General features: G+C 54.9%; 1 protein-coding gene across 2 annotated transcripts; it reads left to right on the forward strand.

The window, feature by feature from the left end:
- Window positions 1–1,954: 1,954 nt before the first annotated feature.
- Window positions 1,955–19,962, forward strand: NUAK2 (NUAK family kinase 2). 2 transcript variants are annotated; one of them, XM_044758164.2, is made up of 7 exons: window positions 1,955–2,324; window positions 11,098–11,218; window positions 13,735–13,886; window positions 14,227–14,292; window positions 16,225–16,344; window positions 16,871–17,003; window positions 17,683–19,962. In XM_044758164.2, the coding sequence occupies exons 1-7, from the start codon at window positions 2,061–2,063 to the stop codon at window positions 18,744–18,746; spliced, it is 1,920 nt and encodes a 639-aa protein (XP_044614099.1). In that variant the 5' UTR covers window positions 1,955–2,060; the 3' UTR covers window positions 18,747–19,962. The 2 variants fall into 2 exon arrangements, with proteins under 2 accessions (XP_044614099.1, XP_044614100.1); XM_044758165.2 differs by having other exon boundaries at window positions 1,955–2,306.
- The last annotated feature ends 5,370 nt before the right edge of the window (window positions 19,963–25,332 follow it).

Below are 25,332 nucleotides of genomic sequence, written 5' to 3' on the forward strand. Positions count from 1 at the left end.
AAAAGGGAATCTTGGGCTCATCTGTGTCATTCTTCATCTTGCTTAAGAGGAAATGTTGCTTCATCTGGCTAATTGTCTCACATCCTTCAGGTCTGAGCTCAGAGGTCCTGTCTGCAGGACATTGCCCCTGACAACCTCCTTCTGTTTGGGCTAGAGGCTCCCTCCTGTTACACACTCCAAGGGCATGTAACATGAAGAACATGATGTTCTTCCCCCATCATGGACACATCTTCTGTCTAGGATTTGCTTGTTCATTTCCCACTAGACTGAGAATTCTCTGAGGGCAGAGACCATGTCCAACTTGTCACCATCGTCATATCCACAGGCCTAGCACCTAGTGGGGACCAGTGGTTGGTAAAAGGTCACAGAACTGGTTGGTGTTAGTCAGGGTGGAAACTCAGGTCCCCCAACACTCAGCCCTGTGCTTACTCTTATATTACCCATGCCTCCTCTTGAGAGCCCTAATCCCCCTGGATGGCCCAGCTAGCTGGGCCTGCAGGAATGGATGCAGATCTTAGGGGAGAAAGGAAACAGCATGTTGGGGGAACTGTTACCTGGGCCTCATTCTATTTTCACAGATAACTCAGAGCAAGAGGGAAGGCCAATAGAGGGAAGAATGCCAGATTGGCTGCCACCTCCTGTGGGCCTCCACATTTGGGGAAGGGATAGGTTTCCTACACAAGCCGACCCTCCAGCCCTATTCTCCATCCCTAACTCACACTAGAAAGGATCAAAGGATCAGTGGGAGTGGGAAAGTGGGCAGACACTAAATACAAAATTCAGTCCCTGGGGATCTAGCCCTTCTTGGTCCTCAGCATGTCCTGAATACACAGCTGGAGGCACCATCCTCCGGGGGTGGGGGTGGGGGGGTCTGAATTCCAGCTCTGCCAGTTTCTTACCAGTTGTGTGGCCTTCAGTAGAATAATACCCACTTCACAGGACTGGGTTATCATGAAGACTCGAGGGGAATATTCCTGTCTCCCCGTTACACTCCACAGGGAGGAGGAGAGCCTATGGGTATTCTCATTTCACTCTAAATGACATTCAGAATGAGGATTCTGGATCTAGTGCTCCAGGCCTTAAAAACCAAGCCAAACTTTGAGACCTACCGCCAGTCCTCCTGATTCCAAAATCACAGGGAGGAAAACCTTGGGTGGGCTACTATTTACAAATGTAGGGACACAAGTTAAATAATAGCTGTGTAAAATGTTTTTTAATGAACGAATATTTCCTTTTGGCTCCCTCCACCTCTTTCCATCACTTCATAAATTTCAGCACATCTTGAGGGACCCACTCAATCCTAGAAGCCTTCTTTGATGAAGAGGTAGGAACTTTCCAGAATTGCATTTCTGGGATCCAATTAAGATTGATCTAACTGAAGACAGGTGAACTCAGAACCTGGGGACAGCTCTCCACCAGCCCTCCCACCTGGCTGGAGACTGCTTCCGTCCCATTCCATCCCCCTTTCTCCTTATGCCCTAAAGAAATGGTCCAATGACTTGCTAGATTTTAGCTTGAGAGAAGCAGATTACTCAGGATGGAGAAATACTTTGGTGACCTATAGTCAGATTGTCAGATTGTCCTTTGCTAACAGAAAACACAATAGAAGGACAACAGGTGGCTCCAATCAGGACCAAGACCCCCCCCCTCAGAGGCCAGAGCAGTCCCAAGGCCCCTCAAAGGTTCCAGACCCCAGTAGTACCAAGCTGCCAAACAGCCTCCGCTGGTGTCGTCTGTTCCCCTTGCCTATGCCCCCGGGGGCCCAGATAGGCGGGGCTCCATTGACACCTTTCCCGGACACGCGCAGGGAGGAGGCGGGGCCGGAGGCCAGGGCGAGCCAATGTGGGCGGCCCTGATCGCGCGCAATCAGCGAGCAGGCCAATGGGCGCGGGGGGCGTGGCCAGGCCGTGGCGGAGCCTTTATAAGAACTCGGAACGCGGTGCCTCTCCTAGCGCTCCGGTGCGGCTGGGGTCCGGGCGCAGGCGCGGGACGCGTGCTCCGGCCTCCAGCTGTCCCCTCGCCGCCGGTTCCCGCTCCGCCTTGTCCCCGTCCTGCTCGCCATGGAGTCGCGGGCTTTCCCCCGGCGCCTCGGCCCGGCCCCCTCGGCCGCCACCGCCCTGGACGCGGAGCTCGGCCGTCCGCTGGCCGACGGGCTCATCAAGTCGCCCAAGCCCCCGATGAAGAAGCAGGCGGTGAAACGGCACCACCACAAGCACAACCTGCGGCACCGCTACGAGTTTCTGGAGACCCTGGGCAAGGGCACCTACGGGAAGGTGAAGAAGGCGCGGGAGAGCGCGGGGCGCCTGGTGAGTGCGGGGCGCCTGGTGAGTGCGGCTTCCTCTCGGCGCGGGCGGGCGGGCGGGCGGGCTTGGCCGCGGCGCTGAGCGACGGGCTGCGCCGGGGGCTAGTGCCTTGCTCGGTGGAGTGGGCAGCAGTCTTTACCATGCTGAGGGTGTGTGTTTGTGTTTGGTGGGGGGAGGAGGTATCCATTGCAGGTCTGTCTGGCCATGCTTGTAGGGACAATGGTCGTGGACCTGAGAACCCCAACACCGGTCAGCCAAATAAGTGAGAGGACGGTTGGCGCCGGGTGCCCTGTCTTGGGATGAGAAGGCTCCCTAAAGAAGACGGGGCTTCAGTTGAATCTTACTTACAACAGGCTATCCAATAGAGTAGAATGGGAAGAGGAAGTAGAAAGTGCCTCATTTTCCTGGGAGTTAAAAAATGTGTGTGTGGCTGTTTGAATGGACTAGGTGTCCAGTTCCTCAACTCAGTCCTTATAGTCTGGCAGCCCAGCAGGCTACGGAGGTCTGCTCAGGGTGGGGTGGGGGTGAGTTTGACACTTAGGTCCTTTCCAGGTCTAAGATTGGGTCCAAGTGTCATTATGACAGGTGTTTCAGTCTGGGAAATGTGAAACCAGGCTCTGGGGCAAGGTTCACTGTGCCCCAAGACACCTTTGGGTTTGGGACCTTTTCCAGAATGTGTCCTGTTAATTTGGTGGCTGTGTGTGTGGTGGTGGTAGTAGTAATCTGTGCGATTTTGCACAATTTACTTTATTTCTTTCCCCTTCTGCAAAAATGAAGAAGACACAGCCTCCCTCACAATCTGCAATGAGGACTGAATGAGATACAAACGTGAATTTAAATTGTTTCTGACACATAGAACCCACAGTGAGAACGGATATTTATATGTGGAAAGGCCAGCTGAAAGGATGTCAGGTTTGCCGAAAGTCAGTTAGCAAATGAGTTTAATGTGCGTAGGAATCGCCAGCGGTGCTTGTTTAAGCTGCTTAGTCTCTGGTTCCACACCCAGAGGATTTTATTCTGAAAATCTAGGATGGGGCCAAATAATCTGTATATAACAAGCCTTTTAGGTCAGATGGTCTAGGGATCATTTCTCCAATCCCGGTGGGTGCTGGTTGAGAGGCGTGTGTGTGTGTGTGTGTGGCCACGGTTTGCCCTGTCGGCTGTGGCAGCAGTCACCTCCCCAGATTGTTTGCTTTTGCAGCCAGTAGCTGGTTTGAAATTCAAGAAGTCATTTCATTGGTGAAGGAAAGTGGATGCTGGAAAAAGGGGGTGGATTATGGCCCCATCAATAGGACCGAGAATGTTTTTCCTGCTAACTCCTGGCACAGTCCCCAGTTGCCCGCTGCCAGGTTACAGCTATTGGGCAATCGTGTACTTCCTGGCTTTCCTTTTCTTTCTCTTTCTATGAAGTGTGAGGGCCGGGTGAGGTTCCAGGCTTTGTCAGGGGCTCAGCTGGAAAAGAGCTGCTCGTGGCTTGTGCCTCTTGCTAGGGGACATACTGGGTTCGGGGGACTGGGGTGGCCCAGACACTGGGAAACTGAGATTTAAGTTCAGAGATCCCATCAGACTCTTGACCTGGGTCACTGCGCACAGGTGCGTGCCTGTGTGTGTGTGTGTGTGTGTGTGAGAGAGAGAGAGAGAGAGAGAGATCTCTGATTCTGGGAGGAGATAAACTAGCTTTCAGTTTTCAAACCTGAGTGGCTGTAGGCAGGAATTCCAGCTCTTATTACATCAGAACAGAGAGAATTCAGAAGGTGCTTCCTGGCCCCATGCCTCTTGTTTTCTGCAGGGAGCCAAGATCAGTAGGAAAGGGACCTGCTCTGAACCTCCCTTATCCTTAGACCACCCTGTCCTTCTGCTGGGAACTTGCCCGGGGGTCTCCCTCCTCCTTGGAGAGCAGCTGCCTGCTGTGCTGATGATTTCTCAGTTCTGGAGAGGAGTCCTCTTCTCCACCCCCATTCCTACTTCTTCACTGTCCTCCCTGAAAAGAAAGTGACCTGGTGCCTCAGGATCTCTAGTAGGGCAGAGGGGCATGGGAGTGGTCCAAGACCTCCCTCAAAATGGACTGAGATTGTTGGCAGGGGCTAGATTCAGAGGAAAGCCTGCTGAGTGGCTCCCATCCCAGTTTTCTACCCCCTTTCTGGCATATTTCCCATTCCTAACCTGCCTCGATGACATTATCAGGGGCGTGACGGGACTGTCCAGGGGAAGGGGCAGGCGGGCAGGACTAATGGCTACTCCAGGAGGGCATCAAAGGAAAAACAAATATTTGCTCTGGATCTTCTAGACTCCAAGTACATTCCTGGTATCTAAATGACGTTTCCTCCTGTGACTCTCCCAAGCTCCCCTGAGTGCCCCTCCCTCTAAAGAAAAAAACACCTGCTGCAGTCCTTGGAATGGTGGAGTCCACCAAAGCCTTTGGCATGACTGCATGGAAGTCCTACATCCGAGGGGTGCTGTAAGGAGCACAGGGGGGTCCAAGTGGATAGTGCTCTGGAACAGGGGTCCTTCTGTCTCTTTTGTGTATTGGATTGCAGTGTGGGATTCCCAGATGTTTGAAAATGCCTGAGATGGTCTTATTCCTTCATTGACAGATGGGGAAACTGAGGTCCAGAGAGGGGACGTGAGTTGTTCTGTGACTGTTTAGTGGCATTCCTGCAACATACTGTCCTGCTGGACCAGTACAGGCCCTGGGTGACCGATACTGAGTCTCGGCCTGGGAGCTGGCCTTGTGCTGCGCCCGGGCTTGCCTCGGTGTGCTTTGTCATCCCAACAGCTGGCTCCAGCCGCCTCCCAGAGCTCCAGGCAGGGCTGAGGATGGACGAGTCGCTGGGTGCCAGCCCCCACCCCCCCATGCTGACTGTTGGGGGATCCTGAGTGGATGAACCACACTATGTTCCTGGTCTTCACCTGTCAGGAAGGCCGCTTAGCTCAGAGTCAGACTGAGCTGAACTGCAAGGGTTCAGTCCTGGCTCTATTGCTTACAAGCTGTGTGACCTCTCTGTGTCTCAGTTTTCTCCTCTCTAAAGTGGGGATTGTAATAATTCCTACCTTGTGGGGTTCTCCTAGGATTAAATAAGAAAATATATGTAAAGTGCTCGGCACAGGAACTGACACACACAATGTTGCTTACTATCACAGCAAGGCTGGGTTTGACTAGGCCCTACCCTCCCTTTCCTGGGGGCCCCCATCCTGGGTCTGTCCTGCCCTGAGCAAGAGGACGAGGTTGTGCACAGCTTCCTTAAGCCAAACCACTTTGGCCTCTGCTGTGTTCGCAGCCCTAGTCTCTCCTTCAGCCCCTGCTCCAGAGAAGGGTTCCCGCCTGGCCAGCTGCTGAAGGCCTCCTCTTCTGAGGCTGCCCTCCCAACTCCTCCTGCACCTGCCTGCTCAGCAGCAGGGAGGGAGGCTCCGGCTGCAGGCGACTCTTGTCCTTGGGCTCTGGCCAAACCACACAAGAGGGCTGGGCAGGGAAGCGCCTTGCCCAGCAACCTGGCAGAGAGGGCTAGAAAGTGGAAGGAGGGGTGGGCACACAGCAGGCTTAGGGGAGGCACCCCCAACTCCCCTCAGAACCCATTCCCGCTTCCTGCCTGGTTCTCTGGTAGGCTTGGTGGGATGGTGAGCCACCCCCCAGGTCCATTACCCCACTCTGCCCAGCCCAGCCTTTCCTCCGTTATCTAAATGGGTCATCCTCTAGCTCCTTGCCCCGCCTCCCAGGCAGCAGCTGCTCTGTGAAAGGCCAGAGAGGAGTCAAGGATCTTGGCTCCGACTCCAGGCAATAACTATGACCAGAAATGTCCAGCTTGCACCCTTTCCGCTGGCATCTGGATCCAGCACCTCTAGATCTTTTTCTAAGACCTTTCTGCCATCTTCTCCTGAATCCACATTAGTCCTGATTTGAGTTCCTGGGGTGAGGGGCAGTGTTTAACCAATTGAGCCCTAGCACCCATGTCTCCGGCACGTTTGTATGTCTGTAAGTGGGATGGGGTGGCTGGTGGTACTGCACAGCCTGGCCCAAGCAGCGTGTGGCGCCTTCCCTTCTCCAGGGGTGGGAGGCAGGGAGGTGAAAGCAGGGCAGGGCGTCTGCAAGGAACTTTTGTCTTCTGAGATGGCAGCTTCTCCAGGCAACACCCCTCCATCTTGGATCCTGACTGCCCTGATGTGTTGGGAACCCTCGGAAGAGTCAGTGAACCTTGTGGCCTTCAGTGCGTGCCATTTGCAAAACGGAGTGGGACATGAGTCTGCTGCCTTTCCAACATGCAGGGCCGCAGGGGCAGGGACATCCCTAGGCCAGGATCTGTAGGTGTTTCACGCAGGCAGGCTAACAGACATATAGTGTGGGGCCTCTGAAGAAGCCCGTTAGAACAATCCTCGGCTGGCACCTTCCTGGCACAGTAGCAGCTGAGTCATTTCTGTGGAAGCTCAGCAGAAAATGCTCGAGTTTGGAAGGGAGCTCAGAGAGCCTCATGTGCAAATCTGTGAATGGTTCCTTTCTCTCTGGCCTTTGCTCAAACCTCTCTCTCTGCCTGGAATGGCCCTATTGCCCCTACCTAGCTTGCCCTCCTTGGCTTGGCAAATCCCACCTCATCCTTCAAGCTCGAAAGCAAAGTTTTCTCCCAGAGGTGGTTTTCCCTGCTCCTCCGGGCGAGCCCTCTGCAGTGCTCCTGGAGCCCCTGGCCGGGCAGGGACCTAAACTGCCACATCCAGCACGCTAGACTGGAGTGGACTTCATTGCCTGTCCTCCCACTGGAGCAAGGGCCTTGGTGCAAGGACTGTCCAGTTTTCTTCTGAATCCCCAACACCTAGCTTAGCGCCAGGCACATAGTAGGCATTCGGCAGATGTTTGGAGAATAAACGCCCTTTCGTTTTTTCACATGAGGACATTAAAACTAGCCAAACCCGTTAACCGGATCATTTAAGTGACTTGTCTTGAGTTGCATAGCTCAATAGGGGGATGAAGCGAGTAAGGATGAGAGACTGGGGCTCTTGACACCCACTCCACGGCTCTGGTATTCACATTTGCATAATCATATAATTGTGCCTGGGCTTCCTGCCCCCTCTAAGTGGGGTGGCCGTATAATATATTGTCTAATCATGGATACCCTGGAGAGTGAAAAGGCAGTATTAACATTTTTACCGGAACGAGCCAGGAGTGTCTCGGGCATGTGGCCCTCTGCCTCTGGCTGACCCATTCAGCGATTGTTGCCCTGCTCCTTGGCTCTAGTTGGTATGTTTTTATTCTAGAGAACGATTGCTCAACTCTTGCAGATGAGAGTGAAGGTCCCTCAGAATTAGTCCCTGTACCGAGGTTGACTCCCCACCCACGCCTGGAAGGGCAGAAAATCTTATCTGGGCCCTGGTCCATCAGTCAGTGCCTTAACCAGTATTTATTTATTTGTGATCTGTGTTCACCAGTAAACAATTGTTGAATACTTTCTGTGTGCGGAGCTCTGTCTCAGCCCAAGCTGTTGCCATTTCTAATTTGCTTTGCCAGGCGGGCCCACAGATAGCCAGGGGCCTGTCCCGTGGGGCTGGGATAGTTGGGGAGCAGGGGCCCAGCCCCACCACGTCAGTGACACATCACTCTTCTTGTCTGTCATGTGCTTGCGGATTGGTGAAGGCCTGGTGATGTAACTTGTTTCCTTCCTGGGAAACGCCAGCCACGCTGTCCTCTCCGAGGACATAATGTAGATAACTGGGGGCCCCTGGCCTAGCCCCCTGAGGCCAGAGCACGAGCTTGCAGGGGGTGGAACTGTCCGTTGAGGATTACCAATTCTGATTTAGAATCAGAGGCTTCCGGAATTGAAAGAAATGGATCTAGGGGTTTGACTTGTGTATCTTCTACTCATGCAGGGACCCCCCCAGCGCCACTCAGACCCCTTTATGTTTTTGGAGCTTCATTTCTTTTAGGCCTTGTCTTCTTTAGGGTTTGCTCCCTAAGCCAATGATGACTTATCTCACTATTATATACATTTGTGTGTATGGAATTGTACATCCGAGATGTGCCGAGTTTTTGCATACATGTGCATCTTGAGCTCTCAAATAGTTCTGTGTCATTATCTAGATATGTGATTTACATATGAGTTTGTGTGTCTGTGAGTGTGAGGAAGACTGGCCCTGAGCTAACATCTGCTGCCAGTCTTGCTCTACTTTGTATATGAGACGCTGCCACAGCATGGCTTGATGAGCAGTGTGTAGGTCCCTGTCCAGGATCCGAACCTGCCAACCCTGGACCGCCGAAGTGGAGAGCCCAAACCCAGCCATTATGCCACTGGGCTGGCCCCTACATATGATTTTTTTTTTTTACTATCTATTAATATAACTTTTATGGCCCTTTATCTGAAGAGTTCATAGTACTTTATCTCTTGTCTCATTTTAAAAATAACAAATGTTAGTGAGCAAAGAAGGAGTCCATAAGCTCTCCCCTGTGGGAGAGAAAAGGGGTGTGAAGAGAGAGGTGTGCAGGAGTGATGCTCCAGGTCGAATCCTCATAGTTGATTCCAGCCCCTTCCTCCCCATCCCCACCTTCTGTCCCATCTAAGCCATGGATTTTCCTTCTTGCTCTTTGTGAGGTTTGGAGCAGAAGGGGCAGGGTGGGGGTTGGGGGTGCCTGAGGGGCGGCTCTGCCCCTGCAGCTGCAGCGCGGGCCTCTCCAGCATCTTTGGGAGGAGGCTCCATGGTGACCAGCCCTCCCGCTGCCATTGTCCTCCTGCGCTGCTCGGCAGCTCCGGGGAGGGAGCGGGGCGGCGGGCAGCCATCCCTGGCCTGTTGCCGGGGTGACCGGGCAGGGCATTGTGAGCAGCTCCTCTTGCGGATTCCGGATTAGCTGTTCCGCATTCCTGTCGCGGGGAGCACAGGCCAGCGCTGTCCCCAGCCGAGCCGGAAGCCGCGCTGTGCCTCCAGAGCGCTGTGGAGGGGAGGGCTAGGGCCCTGCCGCGGCCGGCGGTCTCCTTCCTCCCGCCTGCTTTCGGACCTTGAGGGGAGGCAAACCCTCCTGGGCAGGTGAATGAGGAGCGCTTCACCTCAGTCTGTGCCTTCTGATTTTCCACAACTTGCCTCTCCCGTGAAGAGGAAGTCTTGCGTTCACCTTCGTGTCCTTGGGCAGGACTTAGCAGGGTCTGACCAGCCCCGTGCCCCCCGCCCCCCGCCCCTGTACCCCCGTTGTCGTCGCAGCCTCGGCCGCGGCTTCTCTGCGGCCCGGCTCCCGGAATCCGAGCGGGAAGGCCCCTCGGACCCCTTAGTTCAGCCTGTTTACTTCACAGAAGGGACGAGGGAGGCTCCGCGAGGGGCGGGACTGCGCACGGGACTGCGCAGCGCCTGCTCTGCTGTCACCTCCTGCCCTGCTGTCACCTCCTGCCCTGCTGTCACCTCCTGCCCTGCTGTCACCTCCTGCCCGGGGTGGGGGGTGGGGGGGTGCGGAGCAGCGGGCCGGGCTGCGCGTCTCCAAGAGCTTTGCTGGGCTGCGCCTCGGCGGAGCTATCTCCGTTTCCTCTTGCCCCTCCGCCCTTCCTGGACCCTCCACAGCCCGCGGAGGGGCTGGTCCTTGTGGGCGGTTCCACCTTTAGGACGGGCGCAGAGCTGAGCACTGTGGAACTGGCTAGCTGTTTGCTTGTTTTTTGTTGTTGGGGGAAGGACATTCCTTACCTAGGCTAAAGAGACTGGTATTTTTCTCATAATTTTTGTTGGCGATTTTTGTGCGTGTGGTACAATAAATATAACATGAAATTTACCATTTTAAGTGTACAATTCGGTGACATATTAAGTATCTTCACAATGTTGTACAACCACCACCACTGTTAATTTCCAAAACCTGTTCATCACTCCAAAAAGAAGTTCTGTACCCGTTAAACGATAATTCCCCATCTCCCCACCCCCACTCCTCCTACCCCTGGTGACCTCCATCCCACCTTCTGTCCTATGCCTTTGCCTGTTCTAGGGACCTCATATAAGTAGAATCGTACAATGTTTGTCCTTGTGTCTGGCTTCTTTCACTTAGCATAATGTCTTCGAGGTTCATCTGTGTTGTGGCATGTATCACAACTTCATTCCTTTTCATGGCTGAGTAATATTCCACTGTATGGATGACCACATTTTGTTTATCCACTCATCTGTTGATGGGCATTTAGGTTGTGTCCACCTTTTGGCCAGAGACTGGTTGTTTACAGCAAGTTAGAGGACTGTGGTGGGGAAAGTACCAGACTGGAAACCACACAGTCAGTGGTGGAACCCCAGTTTGTGCAGTTACTGACAGTGTGACTTTGAGTAGGTCGTTTAACCTCTCTGGGTACCAGTTTCCTTAGCTGGAAATGGGGCTGATGATATGCTCTGCGCCTACCTCCCAAGATTTTCATGAGGGCCATTCCGTTTACTACTGTAACAAGTGTGACTCAGTGTCTCCTGTGTGTCAGGCACTGTGCTCGCCATCCAGTGGTGAGCACAACAGCCCCACTCCTTGTCTTCACGGTGTGGGGTGTAAATTTGCTTATAAATCAAATGGCATTGGCCTTACGAACGCAGGTCGTTCCCTTCCTTGTTGCTCTGTAGACTGAATATGGTCATTGGCCCATCTACCTTCCTACAGCACAGACTGCACCTAACCCGGGGGATGCCTTCTCTGGAGAGGGTGCTCCCCAGCTGCTCTGCCGCCACCCCTGGTGCCGGAGGGAGTGGCTTCTCTGGGTGCACCGGTGGCCCCTGTGGTAGCGCAGGCAGACCAGATCCAGGACTCCAGAGTGTCTTCAGGGCTATTTTATCTGCCAGACCTTTCTCCTCACTCTCCCGTGTTCTCTGTCCTCAGGTGGCCATCAAGTCGATCCGGAAAGACAGAATCAAAGATGAGCAAGATCTGATGCACATTCGGCGGGAGATTGAGATCATGTCATCACTCAACCACCCCCACATCATCGCCATCCATGAAGGTACAGAGGCGGGGCATTGGATGCTGGGAGTGAGTGTGTGCGTGTGTGTGTAAGAGCAGTGAGAACAGATGACCCAAAAGGATAAAAGACACAGGTTTGGAGTTGGGCAAAAGCTGGATATGAAACCCAGATGTATGACTTTGGACAACTCATTTAATTTAGTCTCTGGGCCTCAGTTCCTCATTTATGAAATGAGATAATCCCACCCACGTTAGAGGGTCGTTGCAAAGATCGAGTTAAATGTCACTGAGAGCTCGGCTCATGGAGGAACTCAACTTTGGAGGATTGTAGGCATTTTTGTTGTTATTGTTAGGTTTTCCATCCTTGAACACTACCTCCCCAGACCAGTGAGATCCTTAGCAATCCGGGGGAGGCTGCAACATCCAGAGACCTGCACCTGTCTCAGGTGCGTGGGTGCTGTTCTCCATCCTTCCCAAGGACCTGGCCTCCTAGGCTCTCACCTGTACCCTGAATCATTCCTGCTGTGGCCCGGGCTCCTACCTCTCCTCGTCTCCCTCAGCCTCCTCTTGCTCTGACATCAGTGCTGGCTTTCCACTCCCGCTGCCCTGTTCCCTGTGACCCAGACAACAAAGTGAGCAGGAGAGGGTGATGAGGGATGGAGGGGAGCACCCTCCCACATCCGTCTGTCTGCTGCCGGCCTTTGCACAATATCAGCACACAGGAAGCCAGGGATCACAGTGGGAGTGGGAGTCGGGGGAGCCCATGGGCTTTGCCCTCTGAATGTTCCCGGTGGGAAGTAAAAGAGAAGTCTCCTCTTTTGGGTTCTGTTCATAGGAAGACTAAGGACAGAGCCACTGACATGGTCCCGTGGCCTGAGCCTGTCCCATGAGGAGCCCAGGCAAGGGGCTGAGAAGGCTAATTGTACGTTTGTACTTCCTCCAGGGAAGAGTGGGCAGATGAAAGAGTATTGGTTAAGCCAGCCTGAGCCTGGTGATTGGGCAGTGTCTGTGTGTGTGTGTGTGTGTGAGAGTGAGTGTGAGAGAGAGTGTGCAAGTGAATTCTCCCCCACACCCATGTCTCCAGCTGGGTCTGGAAACTGAGCTTTGAGGGTCAGGATATGTCGTCTCCTGCACCTTAGATTCAGCAGACATAGGCTATCACAATTACTGTGTGTCTGGCAAGACTCCCCGACATCCATCTCCATCCTGCCCCAGACTTCAGGAGATGTGGAGTAGGAGGAACTGACTTCTAACCCAGCTGCTCTGCAGAAGGTGCCCCAGCTGGCTTCTGATCCCCAATCTCATGGCACAAAGGTTGCCTGTACCCCTGCAGAGATATGGAAAACCACACAGGTCGTCTCAGCTCCGCGCCCCGGGAGTCTGGGCCACATGACATCAGGGCCACTTGCTCACGTTCCCCTGGGAAAAAGCACAGTCCTCCTGGCCATGTAGCCAATTGCCTGGGAGCCGGGACTCCTCCTGGGAGAAGCCACCTCCCTCGGCTCCTTCTCCCAGGCTAGACAACAATAGGCCTGCGGCTGGCTGCGCAAGCCAGACTCCTAGGACCCGTTTGACACAAAGATGCAATGTCACAGACATACGTGTTCTGACACACACCAGTTCGGCGAACCAACCTTCCAGGGGGCTGGAGCCAGGACGAGGCCTGAGGTGGCAAGAGGGCCCCTCCCACACGTGGAGATGAGTCAGCTGGGGCCGGCTGACTGCCAGGAACCCAGCCAGCCAATTAATTACCAAGTATTTACTGATCGCTTCTGTGTACAAGGCCCTGGCCTGGATGCTCTGGACGAGAAGTCCAAGATGTTGAGCCAGATGAATATCTCAGCTCTCCCCTGTACTTTATAGTTCACAAATCACTTTCATAGAATTTTATCCCTCTTCTGATCCTCAAGGCAGGCATTATTATCAAGTTTATGCTTGAGGATGCACCTAAGAAATACAACAGGAGGTACCATTTGTAGAGTGCTCATTTGTGCGTCAGACCCTCTGTCAGCTTGCTCGGCCAGACCCAAAGCTGTCACTGTCTTTTATCTATTTCTCACCCCAGCCCTGTGAGGTTGCCATTATTATCCCACTTTTCCAATGAGGAAACTGAGGCACAGTGGATGAGTAACTTGCCACGGTCACCCCGCTAGTAAGTGAAGGGGCCAGGATTCAGACTCCAGACCTGCATTCTTACTGATGTATCTAGAGCAGGTTTTCCCAAGGTCACAAGCAGAGGAAGCACTGGATTCTGAACCAGAGAGCCTGACTTTTCATTCTCATCCAGGGGTGTCTCGGCCTTCCTGGGAGTTTGCAGGGTAGTTTTAAGATCCTCAAAAGCCTGAACTTCCAAGGAGAGGGACGGAGCCAGTTCTCTTGGCCTTATCTTGTTGCTCCTGGAAGATGTTGTCTGCTTCAGAGCACCTTCTCCTGCCCTGTCAGCAGACATCCCTGCAGGGCAGCCCTGTCTGGTCCGGGTCCGGGGAGGAGCGCATGGCCCCTGTGGGAAGCAGTGCACTCTGAGGGGCCTGACATTGCCCTCTTGCTCTGCCCCAGTGTTTGAGAGCAGCAGCAAGATCGTCATCGTCATGGAGTACGCCAGCAGAGGCGACCTGTATGACTACATCAGCGAGCGGCAGCGGCTCAGCGAGCGCGACGCCCGGCATTTCTTCCGGCAGATCGTTTCCGCCGTGCACTACTGCCACCAGGTGAGCACCCTTCTGGTGGGGTGGTCCCTGGGGCTTGGGGGCTGGTTTGCCCGAGAGAGATTCCATGACTTGTCCAGGGTCACACAGGGAGACAGAAGCAGAGGCAAGACTAGGTTCTGGCCTCAGCCTAGGGAGAGTCAGTGTCTCTGGCCTTGACTCTCTTGCCCGGGATGGAAGGGCCTATGATTTGTTGCCCTAAGTCCCAATAAAGAAAGTATTCCCAGCCTACCTGTTCTCACCCTTCTTGGCCCGCTTTGTGTTTACCTCACTTCCCAGACTAGGTCCTCCTGTCTTTCCCTCCCCTGTGACCTTTCCCTGACCTCCTCCCTCCCTCTTTCAGAATGGGGTTGTCCACCGGGACCTCAAGCTGGAGAACATCCTCTTAGATGCCAATGGAAATATCAAGGTGAGCCCCACTTCTCGTTTCCAGCGGCTCCCGCACCTATCCCCAGTCTTTTTGCACTGTCCCTAATCAATTATCTCTGAGCCTCTAGGAGCTTCCAGAAGGAGTTGAGCAAAGCTCAGATTTATTTGTTGGTACTGGTAGGGTCCTCAGCTGTCATCTATTCCAGTGCCTCATGTTATGGATAGAAAACTGAGGCCTCTAAATAAGGGATGACTTGCACAAGGTCTTTGGCTAGCTTCTGGCTGAGGCTGGGCGAGAACCAAGGTCTTCTGACTCCCTGATCAGTGCTCTTGATGTCACAGGGTGAGAGGAGTCTAGATCTAGGGTCGCCTTTGGCTCGCAACCTTGGGGCTGGCAGGGAGAGGGCCACGGCCTGAGTTCATCTCCCCACCTGCACGCACGCACACACGCACGCATGTGCACACACAAACACACACGTGCACTTTAATCTTCTGCAATTAGGTAGCTGTTTGGCACCTTTCCCCACAGACTGAGCCCTCCAGCCCCAGCTTTCTGCAGCTGCTGCATTCCCATGTCTAAGCGGTTAAATTTAGGTCTGAGAAGTTCATGCTGATGGGATGGACTCAGATCAGAGCTGGAAGGGGGAGACGGCAAGGGCTGCTCCCTGCAGGTCCCTGGGGGGCTCTGACTCTGCACTTGGACCCTCCGAGGAATCTTCCTGAACCCAGGACATAGTCCTTTCTCCAGTGGCCCCTGACCTGTGCCCTGAGGCGCCCTGGCACTGAGTTCATTCCCTTTACCCAGCCCATTCCCGGAGCAGGTGGGGCTCGCTTTGATGCTGACCAGGGGGAGGGAAGCCAGAGCTAATAAACCCACACAGCCTGGGCAGGCACGAACTTTCCCATCTGTACCAATCATCTGCCTCATTATAGGCTTCAACTGGTAACTGCTTGATAAGAGGCCAATAAAACCATAAACGAAGTAGCCTGAGTTACATAAACAGCCCCTCCCCACTCTGGGCACCCATGACCCTCTGCTGGGGCTAAGAGGTCGGAGCAGCAGGGCGTTAGCCTCTGCCTCTATCTGAGGATAGTCAGGGAAAGGTCTCTCTCGGGGTGAGAGCTGGGGCTGGGGCCTCTCAAACCCTCAGTGTCAGCTGCTCAGAGAGTCATGTAAGGAGATTTCTTCTCCTCGGCTATAGCCATAGCCCTGATCTTTGTTCGGTCCTCACTGTTGCTTCTCAGCTATACTGGGCTGACCCTGGGTTCATGCCACCATGTTCCTGCCCATGTGTGGGCAGAGATGAGCCCTTTGCTAGGAAGGGCAGCCCAGATCTTGCATGGTCATTCAGTGATGGGTGGGCTGGCTTCTGAGGGTCGTGGCGTTGGCCCAAGAAGTTGACTGTCCCCTCCATCTGGTAGGCCCTTCCTTCAATCAGTAACGGTCCATTGAGTCCCAGCCATAGGTCACACCTGTGCGAGGAGCTGCAGAGGGGTGGGGGCAGAAGGAGGCCAGCATGGGGAATGTATTGACACGGCAGTGCGAGGAGACAGAACTGACGAGCAGGGCTAAGCAAGCTATTGGAAACAGTAGTGCTTTGTGGCAGAAGGCCTCAGGGCAGTGGAAGGCTTAGCAGGAGAGGTGGGCTTGCTGGATCAGGAGGATGTGTAGGCAGGAGAGAGCAGCCCTGGAGTGGAGTACGGTGTGAGCAATGGGGCCCGAGAAGAGTGAGGACCCTGGAGCCCCCACATACCCCTGCGTAGGCGTTCCTTGTTGACACCACCTCCTCAGGGCTCTTTCTTCCGGGGCCTGAGCTGTGTTGGCAGTGCCCAGTGTGGGGTAGAGGTTATGGGCACCCTGACCTCCTGCTGGGGCCTGGGTTTCCCCGGAGTCTAGAAGGGGCAATCCGAGAGCTGCAGAACAACCCAGGCCTTGGTGTGACCCCTGCCCCTGTTTGACCCCGTCCTGCAGATTGCTGACTTTGGCCTCTCCAACCTCTACCACCAAGGCAAGTTCCTGCAGACATTCTGTGGGAGCCCCCTCTATGCCTCACCCGAGATCGTCAATGGAAAGCCCTACACAGGCCCAGAGGTGAGTGCCTGCCCTCCACCAGCCCGCCTCAGCCATTTGCTGCAACTTTAGAACCTGTGAGAGAAGTGGGCCACCCCCAAAGCAGTGGCTTGCCGGGTCTCTAGCCAGGAGCGGCAAAACTAGAAGAACTTACGTCTCTTGACCCCCAGTCTAGTTCTGTGCCCTCTCACCCTCCTAGTTCCCATCAGCTCTCCTGGCACCCAGCCAGCCTCCCTGGAGAGGCACTGTCTGTCACAGCCACCCCCGCCTGGCCCAGAAGGGGTGACCTCGCCACTGTTCTGTGCTTGCAGCAGCCCCTTCCAAGGCCAAGTGATGGACAACACTCTCCCCATGAACCTCAGTCCCTTCTGCAGCGCCCCCCCCCCCCCCCCCCGCCCTGCACTGGGCACTGGAGGGAGGTGGGCCTCAGATGCGTTGGCCTCTGAGTTCTCCGGTGTGCACCCCTTTCTTCGCTGGTGTTGGAGGTGAGGCTGGAAGCCATCCAGCCTGCGGCACATGGGCATCCCCGCTGATCTCTCTCTCTCAGGTGGACAGCTGGTCCCTGGGTGTTCTCCTGTACATCCTGGTGCATGGCGCCATGCCCTTTGACGGGCAGGACCATAAGACGCTGGTGAAACAAATTAGTAACGGGGCCTACCGGGAGCCGCCTAAACCCTCTGGTGAGTGAGAGGTGTGGGTGTGCTCGTCCAGAACCTGGTGTCCCTCGCTGATTCCTGAGGCAGAAGTTAGACAGTGGCAACAAAGTGAAGAGGGCAGCCCCCTGTAGATAAGGGTACCTTCCACCCCATCTCCTGCTGTCATCTCTCTGCTTCCAGTGCCTGGGACCTCCAAGGAAGGAAGGGATATCTCAAGCATGCTTTATTATATTTGGAAAGTGCTTCCTGAGGTCTAACTTAGATCCTCTTTGCTACAATAGTCTCAGTTCCTACTGCTTTTGTCCTCATCCTTAGAAATCTTTCTCTCCTTTCACGTATGATGTAGAAGGCAGGAAGAAGGGTGTGAGGACCTTGGTTTACCTTTGAGCACAGTCTCTACCCTAAGAGGGCTGCATTTCAGGGGAGAGAAGGGGATCCATACTAACATACAAAGCAAGCTAGGGAGGGGGCCATGGGCCTGAGGGGTCATGGGATGGAGAGGAAATTGGCAGAACCCATCCAGGAAAGCTGGAGGCTGTAGGGAGCCACTTGGGCTGGGTGTGAGAGGAGCCCTAGGTGGAGTGGACGTCTCTGATGCAGGAGTGAGCAACGTCTTAGCACAAATGGGGGTCCGTCAGTGAGAGGGGCTGTGGGGTCCATTCTCATGGCTGCCCATCCGAAGCTTCTGTCTTTTGTCCTCCAGATGCCTGTGGCCTGATCCGGTGGCTGTTAATGGTGAACCCCACCCGCCGGGCCACCCTAGAGGATGTGGCTAGTCACTGGTGGGTCAACTGGGGCTACACCACCCGTGTCAGTGAGCAGGAGGCTCTGCATGAGGGAGGGCACCCTGGCAGCGACTCTGGCCGGGCCTCCGTGGCTGACTGGCTCCGGCGGTCCTCCCGCCCCCTCCTGGAGAACGGGGCCAAGGTATGCAGCTTCTTCAAGCAGCATGCTCCTGGAGGTGGGAGCATTGCCCCCAGCCTGGAGCGCCAGCATTCACTCAAGAAGTCTCGCAAAGAGAATGACATGGCCCAGTCTCTCCAGGGGGACCCGGCTGATGACACCTCCCCTCACCCTGGCAAGGGCAACCTCAAGCTGCCAAAGGGCATTCTCAAGAAGAAGGCATCGACCTCCTTGGAGGGGGCCCGGGAGGACCCTGCGCTCAGCCCCGCCCCCACAAGCCCAGGACAGGCTGCCGCCCTGCTCCCCAGGAAGGGCATCCTCAAGAAGTCTCGGCAGCGGGAATCAGGCTACTACTCGTCTCCTGAACCCAGCGAGTCGGGGGAGCTCTTGGATGCAGGGGACGTGTTTGTAAGTGGGGACTCTGTGGAGCAGAAGCCCCTGCAAGCCTCAGGGCTGCTCCTGCATCGCAAGGGCATCCTCAAACACAACGGCAGGTTCTCCCGCACAGCCTCGGAGCTCACCACCCCCGCCACCTTCGGCTCCTTGGATGAACTGGCCTCACCTCGCCCCCCGGCCCGGGTTAGTCACCCCTCAGGGGCTGTGAGTGAGGACAGCATCCTGTCCTCTGAGTCCTTTGACCAGCTGGACTTGCCCGAACGGCTCCCCGAGCCCCCACTGCGGGGCTGTGTATCTGTGGACAACCTCATGGGGCTTGAGGAGCCCCCCTCAGAGGGCCCTGGAAGCAGGGGCCTGAGGTGCTGGTGGCAGGACCCCCTGGGGGATAGCTGCTTTTCTGTGACAGACTGCCAGGAGGTCACGGAGACCTACCGACAGGCACTAGGGGTCCACTCAAAGCTCAGTTGAGGGCGGGCGGGGCATTGCCTTACCCAGGCAGGCTCTAAGATGCAGTTGGCTGCACCCTGAGGGGAGACTGCCTTCTCCCCTGCCTCCCAGGACCAGCATCCCAGCCCAGAAGGCTGAGGTGGTTTGCAGTTGAGCCCTGGGGAGGGCTGGATGTGGGAAATGGGCAAGTGAAATGCATAGAGGGTTTAACGTCTTCAGCTCCGTCAAACCAAGGAGATAGTAGAGGGGCAGAGTAGAGAAGTAGAAGGGAAGGCCAGCGGCCAAGGCCAGGTTCCTGTTTCTCATATGCGTAGTAAGCCCTGGAGATCTGGAAAGAGCGCTCTGTCAGTGCCCATCTGCTTTATTGCAATGAGTAAGTTTTGTGCGGGATGCCTCCCTGGCAAGGTGGGGATGGAAAGTGCACATCTACATTCCCAACCCCACGGAGCTCTAAACCTGGAGTGCGGCACCCCCTAATGTGCCTGGGGGCCCTGGGAGTGGTCTCCTAGAGTGCACCCTCCCTTATTTATCCTAGCAGTAAGAGAACACAACCTCTGTTTCCTCAAAGGTTCTCTCCCCTTTCCCATCCCGCAAACCCGGCCCACGCCTCCTGAGGTTGCTGCTGTGAATCTGAAAGACTTGAAGGGCTCAGGCTGCTCTTGGACTTCATCTCAAAGGGCCCAGGTTCTCCTGGAGCCCACCTTGGACCTCAAAGACTCTGAACTTCTCCGGCCTCCAAGTTGCTCTTGCCACTGAGAATGGACACGTCCGTTTCTCTGGACTTTCAGGCCCCTGGAATGTCCTTATTTATTTTTATGTTTTCAGCTCTGTGTTTTTAAAAAAGTGAATCTTGCTGTTTTCAGTAATGTGAATACTATGTTCTGGGGAAATCCACTATGACATCTAACTTTTGTGTAGTGATATTTTTGCAGTGATTTCCTGCTGATGGTGGGGAAGGGGGGACCCTTTTTTAAATCCATGTCCCACTGCACTGTTTGGATGGGGTCTCGGGCTCCCTCGCTCCACGCCCAATTCTGCCTACCTGATAGTGCCTCTTCCCTTCCTCTGTGGCCGGGAAGAACCACTCCGTTAAAAACCGGAACAGTGACGGGAAAGTAGCCTCTGCTGTTCTGTTCCGGGAGGTGGGACGCAAGTCTTGGAACCTTCTCTTGACACACGCCCCCTGGGCTGTCACGCATGGGAAACAGAGAGCCTGCTTAATAAAAACAAAACACAACAAAAACCCCCCAGCTCTTAGCTCTGAAATCTCCCCGTTATACCTCTATCAGCACTTCTGCCCTGTCGACCACGCAGGTGGGTGAGCCCTGGGCTGAGGGTCCCAATTTGCTCTTCCTGCCTTTAGCACTGAAGGAAGAGCTGGGTTTGGCAGATTATACAGCCCCGCCCCCATCCTTCCCTCCCTCTCCTCCCACCCCTCCCCCATCCTCCATCCCCTCCTCCGCGCTCCAGCTCTGTCCCCTGCTGTTTGAAGACGCCCCCACTGCCTTTATTCTCTCCCTCCAAAGAAATCCGCTTTCCTCCAGTGCTGTGCAGCTGCTCCCCTCTCTGCCCCCACCGCCTGACTCGGAGAGGAAGTAAAGAATGCTTGGAATGCCCCCCTCGTAGGCCAACCCTCTCAGCCCCCTGCAGAGCATTCCCTGCACGCCTGTTCCATTGAGAAACTCTGGCTCTGAGGGCTAGGATGAAAGGGAGGATAAGGACAAAGTGCAGGCAGGCCGCCGGCTGGCTCCCTCCCTCTTCTGGTGTTGGCGGGCCTGCGCAGCTCCAGCTCCCCGCTCGGCAGCACACCTGTCCTCCTGCAGCCCTGGGTGCCTGCAGCGCTGGAGCTTCCCTCCCCGCCCTGCATCTGGCAAAGTTGCTGAGTCTGGGGGAGAAGTGGGGAGGCGAGGCAACTGTGGGGTCAAGATGCAAGAGCAAACAAGAAATGGCTTAGGCTACAACTGGGGTATTTCGGTCTAAAACCTTTGAGGTCCTACTGAGTGCTGGAGCGCTGGGCTAGACTCCGGGTAGACATCAGAAAAATGGGGGAGGGGTCTTTCCCCTCACGAAGCACGGGGTTCAGCCGTGGGGGTGTCTGTGCTCATTTATTCGTTCAGCTCAGGATTCAGCCTTACTGCGGGCTAAGCTCTATGGAAGAGAGAGGTAATTGCTGAGTCTTTGGTGCAACACAAGATTTTAGCCTCAAGGAGGCTGCAGACTGGACAGCAAGCTAGCCTGCATAAAAATAAGTAAAGTTCAATGGAGAAAATGTCAGTTCAGATAATGTTGAAGGGGAGTTTGGGTGACAGAAAAAAATTGCAACGGAGGAGATGATAGGGGCTACCATTTAGGAAGTGCCTATGCTGTCCGTGTTATCTCATTTAATGCTCCTGAGAGATAACCTTGTTAGTTTGTTACAATCTTTATCATTCTCATGTTACAGAAGAAGAATTGAGACTCAAAAACATTAAATAACTTGCCTAGCTAGCAAATGGGAAAACCAGACCCCACAGCCAGGTGGGATGCCAGACCTTAGCCTGGGAGGGGGGTCATTTAAGCTGCATTTGGCTGGAGAGCGCGGGAGAGAACATAGGTGAATGGAACTGGCAATATTTATCGGGCATCTATTACACGCCATGCTCTTCTGCAGGCGCAAGGAATGCAGCAATTCCTTCTGCTAAAATGCTCTCCCCTCATCTCCACAAGCCCCAAAGGGAGCTGGAAAGGAAGGACTGAGTGGGATCACGGAGAAGTTGAAGTGGCCAGGAGGGGAGAAGGGAGGCCACAGAGGAGGGAAAGCAGCGTGTGGGATGGGGGGAGGGCGCGGCCACAGCCCCTGCAGCCCTGTCCCTCAGCACAATCTCAGTGGGGGGCGGGGGGACTTCAGTGAAGGAGGGGAAAAGTGGAGGTGTTTGGTCCTGAGATCTTTGTCCTCTTTGTGCTCTGTTTGCTTAACGTCTTCTTCTAGGCCGGGAGTTGGGAGGGGCGGGCGGGGAGACGGTGGATGTGGGGGAGCCTAATGGGAAAGGAGAGTCTGGCTGGGAAGAGAATATCTATTATCTGGCCCCAAAGAGACCTAGCCTGGGCTGCGGATCGCTGCTGCAGGGCCCTTCCCCTCACCTGCCAGGATGCTTCATACCAAAAACATCCCAGAAAGCAGGCTCAGAGAGGTGACGTGGGGCCCACGGGGAGAAGGCTGGAGCCTAGGAATATTTAGTGCCACAACAGTGCTTCTGGAATGTGAATAACCCAGACAACAACTGCAACTGCAGGGGACAACTTTGGGAGACAGGAAAGGGCCTTCTGAGACCAAGACAAGAAACCTCTTGGTCAGATCCTCTCTCTGTCCTCAGCCCTTTCCCAGGCAAGTCCATCCAGACTGTCCCTGAGTGGACCCCCTCCCTGGGTAGTGCAGAGGTCCTCCATGTGCAAGGAGGGACACCCCCAGGGCATTCTGGCCTGTCCCCACCATCAGGACAACCCTTTCACTTCTCCCTTGGCCCCAATCCAGCCAGGCTGCCTTGGGCCCTCCTGGTGGGCTCAAGTAAAGGGAAATGGGGGTTCAGAAGTGTGGGAGGAGCAGTGCCCTGCAAGGCACAGAGCCCACACCCTCTGGAGCTCCTCAGTCAGCTCTGCGAGTCAGGATCTGCAGAGCGACTGACAGCCAGAGCATGTCCTGATGAGCAGGATGCACCCAGGACGAAGGGTGAGCTGAAGAGCCTGGGGACTTCTAGGCAGAGGAAGAGAACTTGGGGAAATCCCCTAACAGATGACAGGGGTGGCCTTCTGAACAAGGGAGTAGACGGGTAGCCTCATGGCTCAGACAGCAGGACTCCACCTTGGTGGGGGCCACCGAGATGCAGGGTCCAGCTTGAAAAAGCAGTCACCTGCAGGATGCGTTCACTCCTTCCTTCAGTAAGGGTCTATCCACTGAGTGCCTGCAGTGTACACTGTTCTAGGCCCCGTTCACATTTGCGAACAAAACTGACAAAAATCTCTACCCTCATGGGGCTTCCATTGTAACAGAGGAAGAAAGACAAAGCAGTGGTATAATGGGTAAGTATCTTATATAGTATATTAGCAGGTCATAAGTATTAGGAGAATGAAGATGGGGTACAGAGATGGACGGGACAAAGAATAAAACTGTAAATAGGGGTGAACAGGGGACTCACTGACGATGGGACCCTTGTGCAAAGACCTGAAGGAGAGGAGGGAGCTAACGGAGTCATTGTCTGGGGGAGCAGTGCTCCGGGGAGGGACCAGCCTGCACAAAGACCTTCAGGCAGGAGCAGGTCAGGCAGCTCTAGAACAGCCAGGGAGGCTGGAGCAGAGTGAGTGCAGGAGAGAGTGGCAGAGAGGGGGCTGAGGGAGATAAATGAGGGGGTGGGGGAGATCACACAGGGCCCTGTGAGCCCTTATCCAGCCATGGCTTTCATTCGGACTGAAATGGGGGGCCTGTGGAGGCTATGAGCAAAGGGAGTGGCATGGTCTGACTTACCAATTTAAAAAAATTCCTCCAGCTGCTTGTTGAGAATAGCCAGGGTTGGGAGTGGGGGTCAACTCCATGACTTTTGGCCTGAAGGATTTGAAGGGTGGTGTGTCCATTAGCTGAGACAGGAAGGCCTGCAGGTGGAGGGCGTGGGGGAAGTCGGGAGCACTCAGACCTCCAGTGGAGATAAGAGTCTGGAATCTGGGAAAGAGACATGAGTTAGAGATAGAGATTTAGGAGCTGTTGTGAGAAGGAATTTCTGCTTTGGATGGAAAATCAGACGAGATGACTTGAAGATCGTTAGTTGTGAAGATTCTGGGATTTTATTGAACGGAAAGCAGTTCTTCCCAAGGCTGATGAGTTGCTTGTAAAAGCTTGAAAGCGGGGCAGGTGGGTGGTGCCGAGTTGGGGAGGCAGTCTTGCCTGTTTGGGATGGCTTCCCGCTCCAGAGGAAGATCAAGGGCCTTCTCCTGGGGTGGCAGGAGAAGGTTGGGGGAAATGGCCCTTCATGTGGTCGAACCTTCCTGAGCTTTGGTTTCCCTACCTGTACAATGAGAGGCCGGGACTGGAAGACTCCTCAAGACCCTCCAGCTCCATGGCTGCACACCTTCAAAGGCTTTCACAGGTTTTATTAGGATGTTAGAAATGTCACCCTTGGGCCAGGGCTCCGCATCTGACATTGGCAGAGGGGATGGGAGTTGCGTTGTCCAACCGAAGCTGGGAGAAGGAGCCAGCTCCCGGATTCCCAGGCCTCTTCCTGTGCTTCAGGCCTTCCGGCTTCAGGTCTCTGGGGAGCCTGGGCATAGCTCACTGAAGGCCCGGGAATCTGCATTTTAACAAGCCCGGCAAGTGGCTCTGCTCACACTGAAGTCTGAGAACTTACTCCAGGTAGGGCCCTTGGCCTACCTCTTTAGAGGAATTTTATGCCCCTGGGTATGCGGCTTCCCTCTGGGATAGAACCTTTCTCTCTCTCATTCTGCCTCCTTTCACCTCTAAAAATCCTCCCCTCAGAGGTTGCTTCATAAAAGAATTCCCCACACTTTTCAGTCGTCTTTTCCCTTTTCTCCCAGCCTCCAACCCCCTCCACAGCTGATCTCACCTTCTCAGTTTGACCCTTCTCCTCTCCAGGGGCTCTGGGTCAAGCTAGGGGAATGAGTCATCTTAGGGTGGGGGAGGGGGCTTCGAAGTCCATAAAAGGGCAAAAACTCGGACTGCAGGTTCTAGTCTCCAGTATCTCCCCCCATCCCCCTCCCCCAAAGGAATTCCCCAGGGAAAAGGAAGGCATCTGGGGCCTGGCATTGACCTATGAAATTCCAGAAACAGCAGAGCTTTTCAGAAGATAGTTCGGCGTCTGACTCAGCTTCCCTGATAAACAGACACTGCCGGCCAGGATTTTCCCAGCCCAAGAAGCCAAAACCTCATTTCCGGGTGGAAGTTCAGCTCTGCCTTTGGAGCTGAGGGCCCAGCCAGCACCCCTTCTCCCTACTCTTCACTGCTGTCTCCTCATGATGAGAATGCCAGCTCCGGCCACTCTGGCCCGGGCTCCGGCCTGCGGGGCAGCAGGACTGACACAAGCCCCTGGAAGCTGGGGGAAGGCTCGGTACCCCTCAAAGCTCTCCCAGCTGCACCCTGCCGGTGCTGCCCCTCAGGCTTCCTGATCCCTGTCCTGTCCATCAAGCAGGTGGGTCCCTGGTTAACAGCGCTTTGCACTCGAAGCAGGCCAGCCACTGGCATGGCTCCCTCTCAACTAAGGGGCCCCTGGCTTGCTCTGCCTCCCAGCCCGGTGCCCAGTTCTCTGTGAATGGGAGAGCCGTTGGAGAAGCCAGGTGGGGCCTGGGGAGAGCCGGCCGCCTGTGGACAGAGCCCATGTGGTGGCCCAGTTTCCTTTCAGCCCTTTTCACAGTTCAGGGTCTGGGCCTCGCTTTGCTGCTCAGAAACCTTGCTTGCAACAGGCCTAGGAGGCTCAGGGGCAGACTCACAAAGCTCCAGAAGATGAACGGATACAATCGGAATGCCGTTTCAATGATTTTCAATGAAAAATATAACCGCTGTCAAACCAACCAGATGCTTCGGTTTGCCGATGGGCTCCTGCACTGCCTGTTGGCAGTTTCACATGGG

The sequence above is a fragment of the Equus asinus genome, chromosome 25, assembly GCF_041296235.1.
Source record: "Equus asinus isolate D_3611 breed Donkey chromosome 25, EquAss-T2T_v2, whole genome shotgun sequence".
In the NCBI taxonomy this organism is placed as follows: domain Eukaryota; kingdom Metazoa; phylum Chordata; class Mammalia; order Perissodactyla; family Equidae; genus Equus; species Equus asinus.

Bases quoted from the DNA above. Each gene is read 5' to 3' on its own strand.
- NUAK2 (XM_044758164.2), top strand. From the start codon at position 2,061: ATGGAGTCGCGGGCTTTCCCCCGGCGCCTCGGCCCGGCCCCCTCGGCC. The intron at 14,293-16,224 runs GTGAGCCCCACT...CCCGTCCTGCAG, and splicing joins ATGCCAATGGAAATATCAAG to ATTGCTGACTTTGGCCTCTC. The intron at 17,004-17,682 runs GTGAGTGAGAGG...TTTGTCCTCCAG, and splicing joins GGAGCCGCCTAAACCCTCTG to ATGCCTGTGGCCTGATCCGG.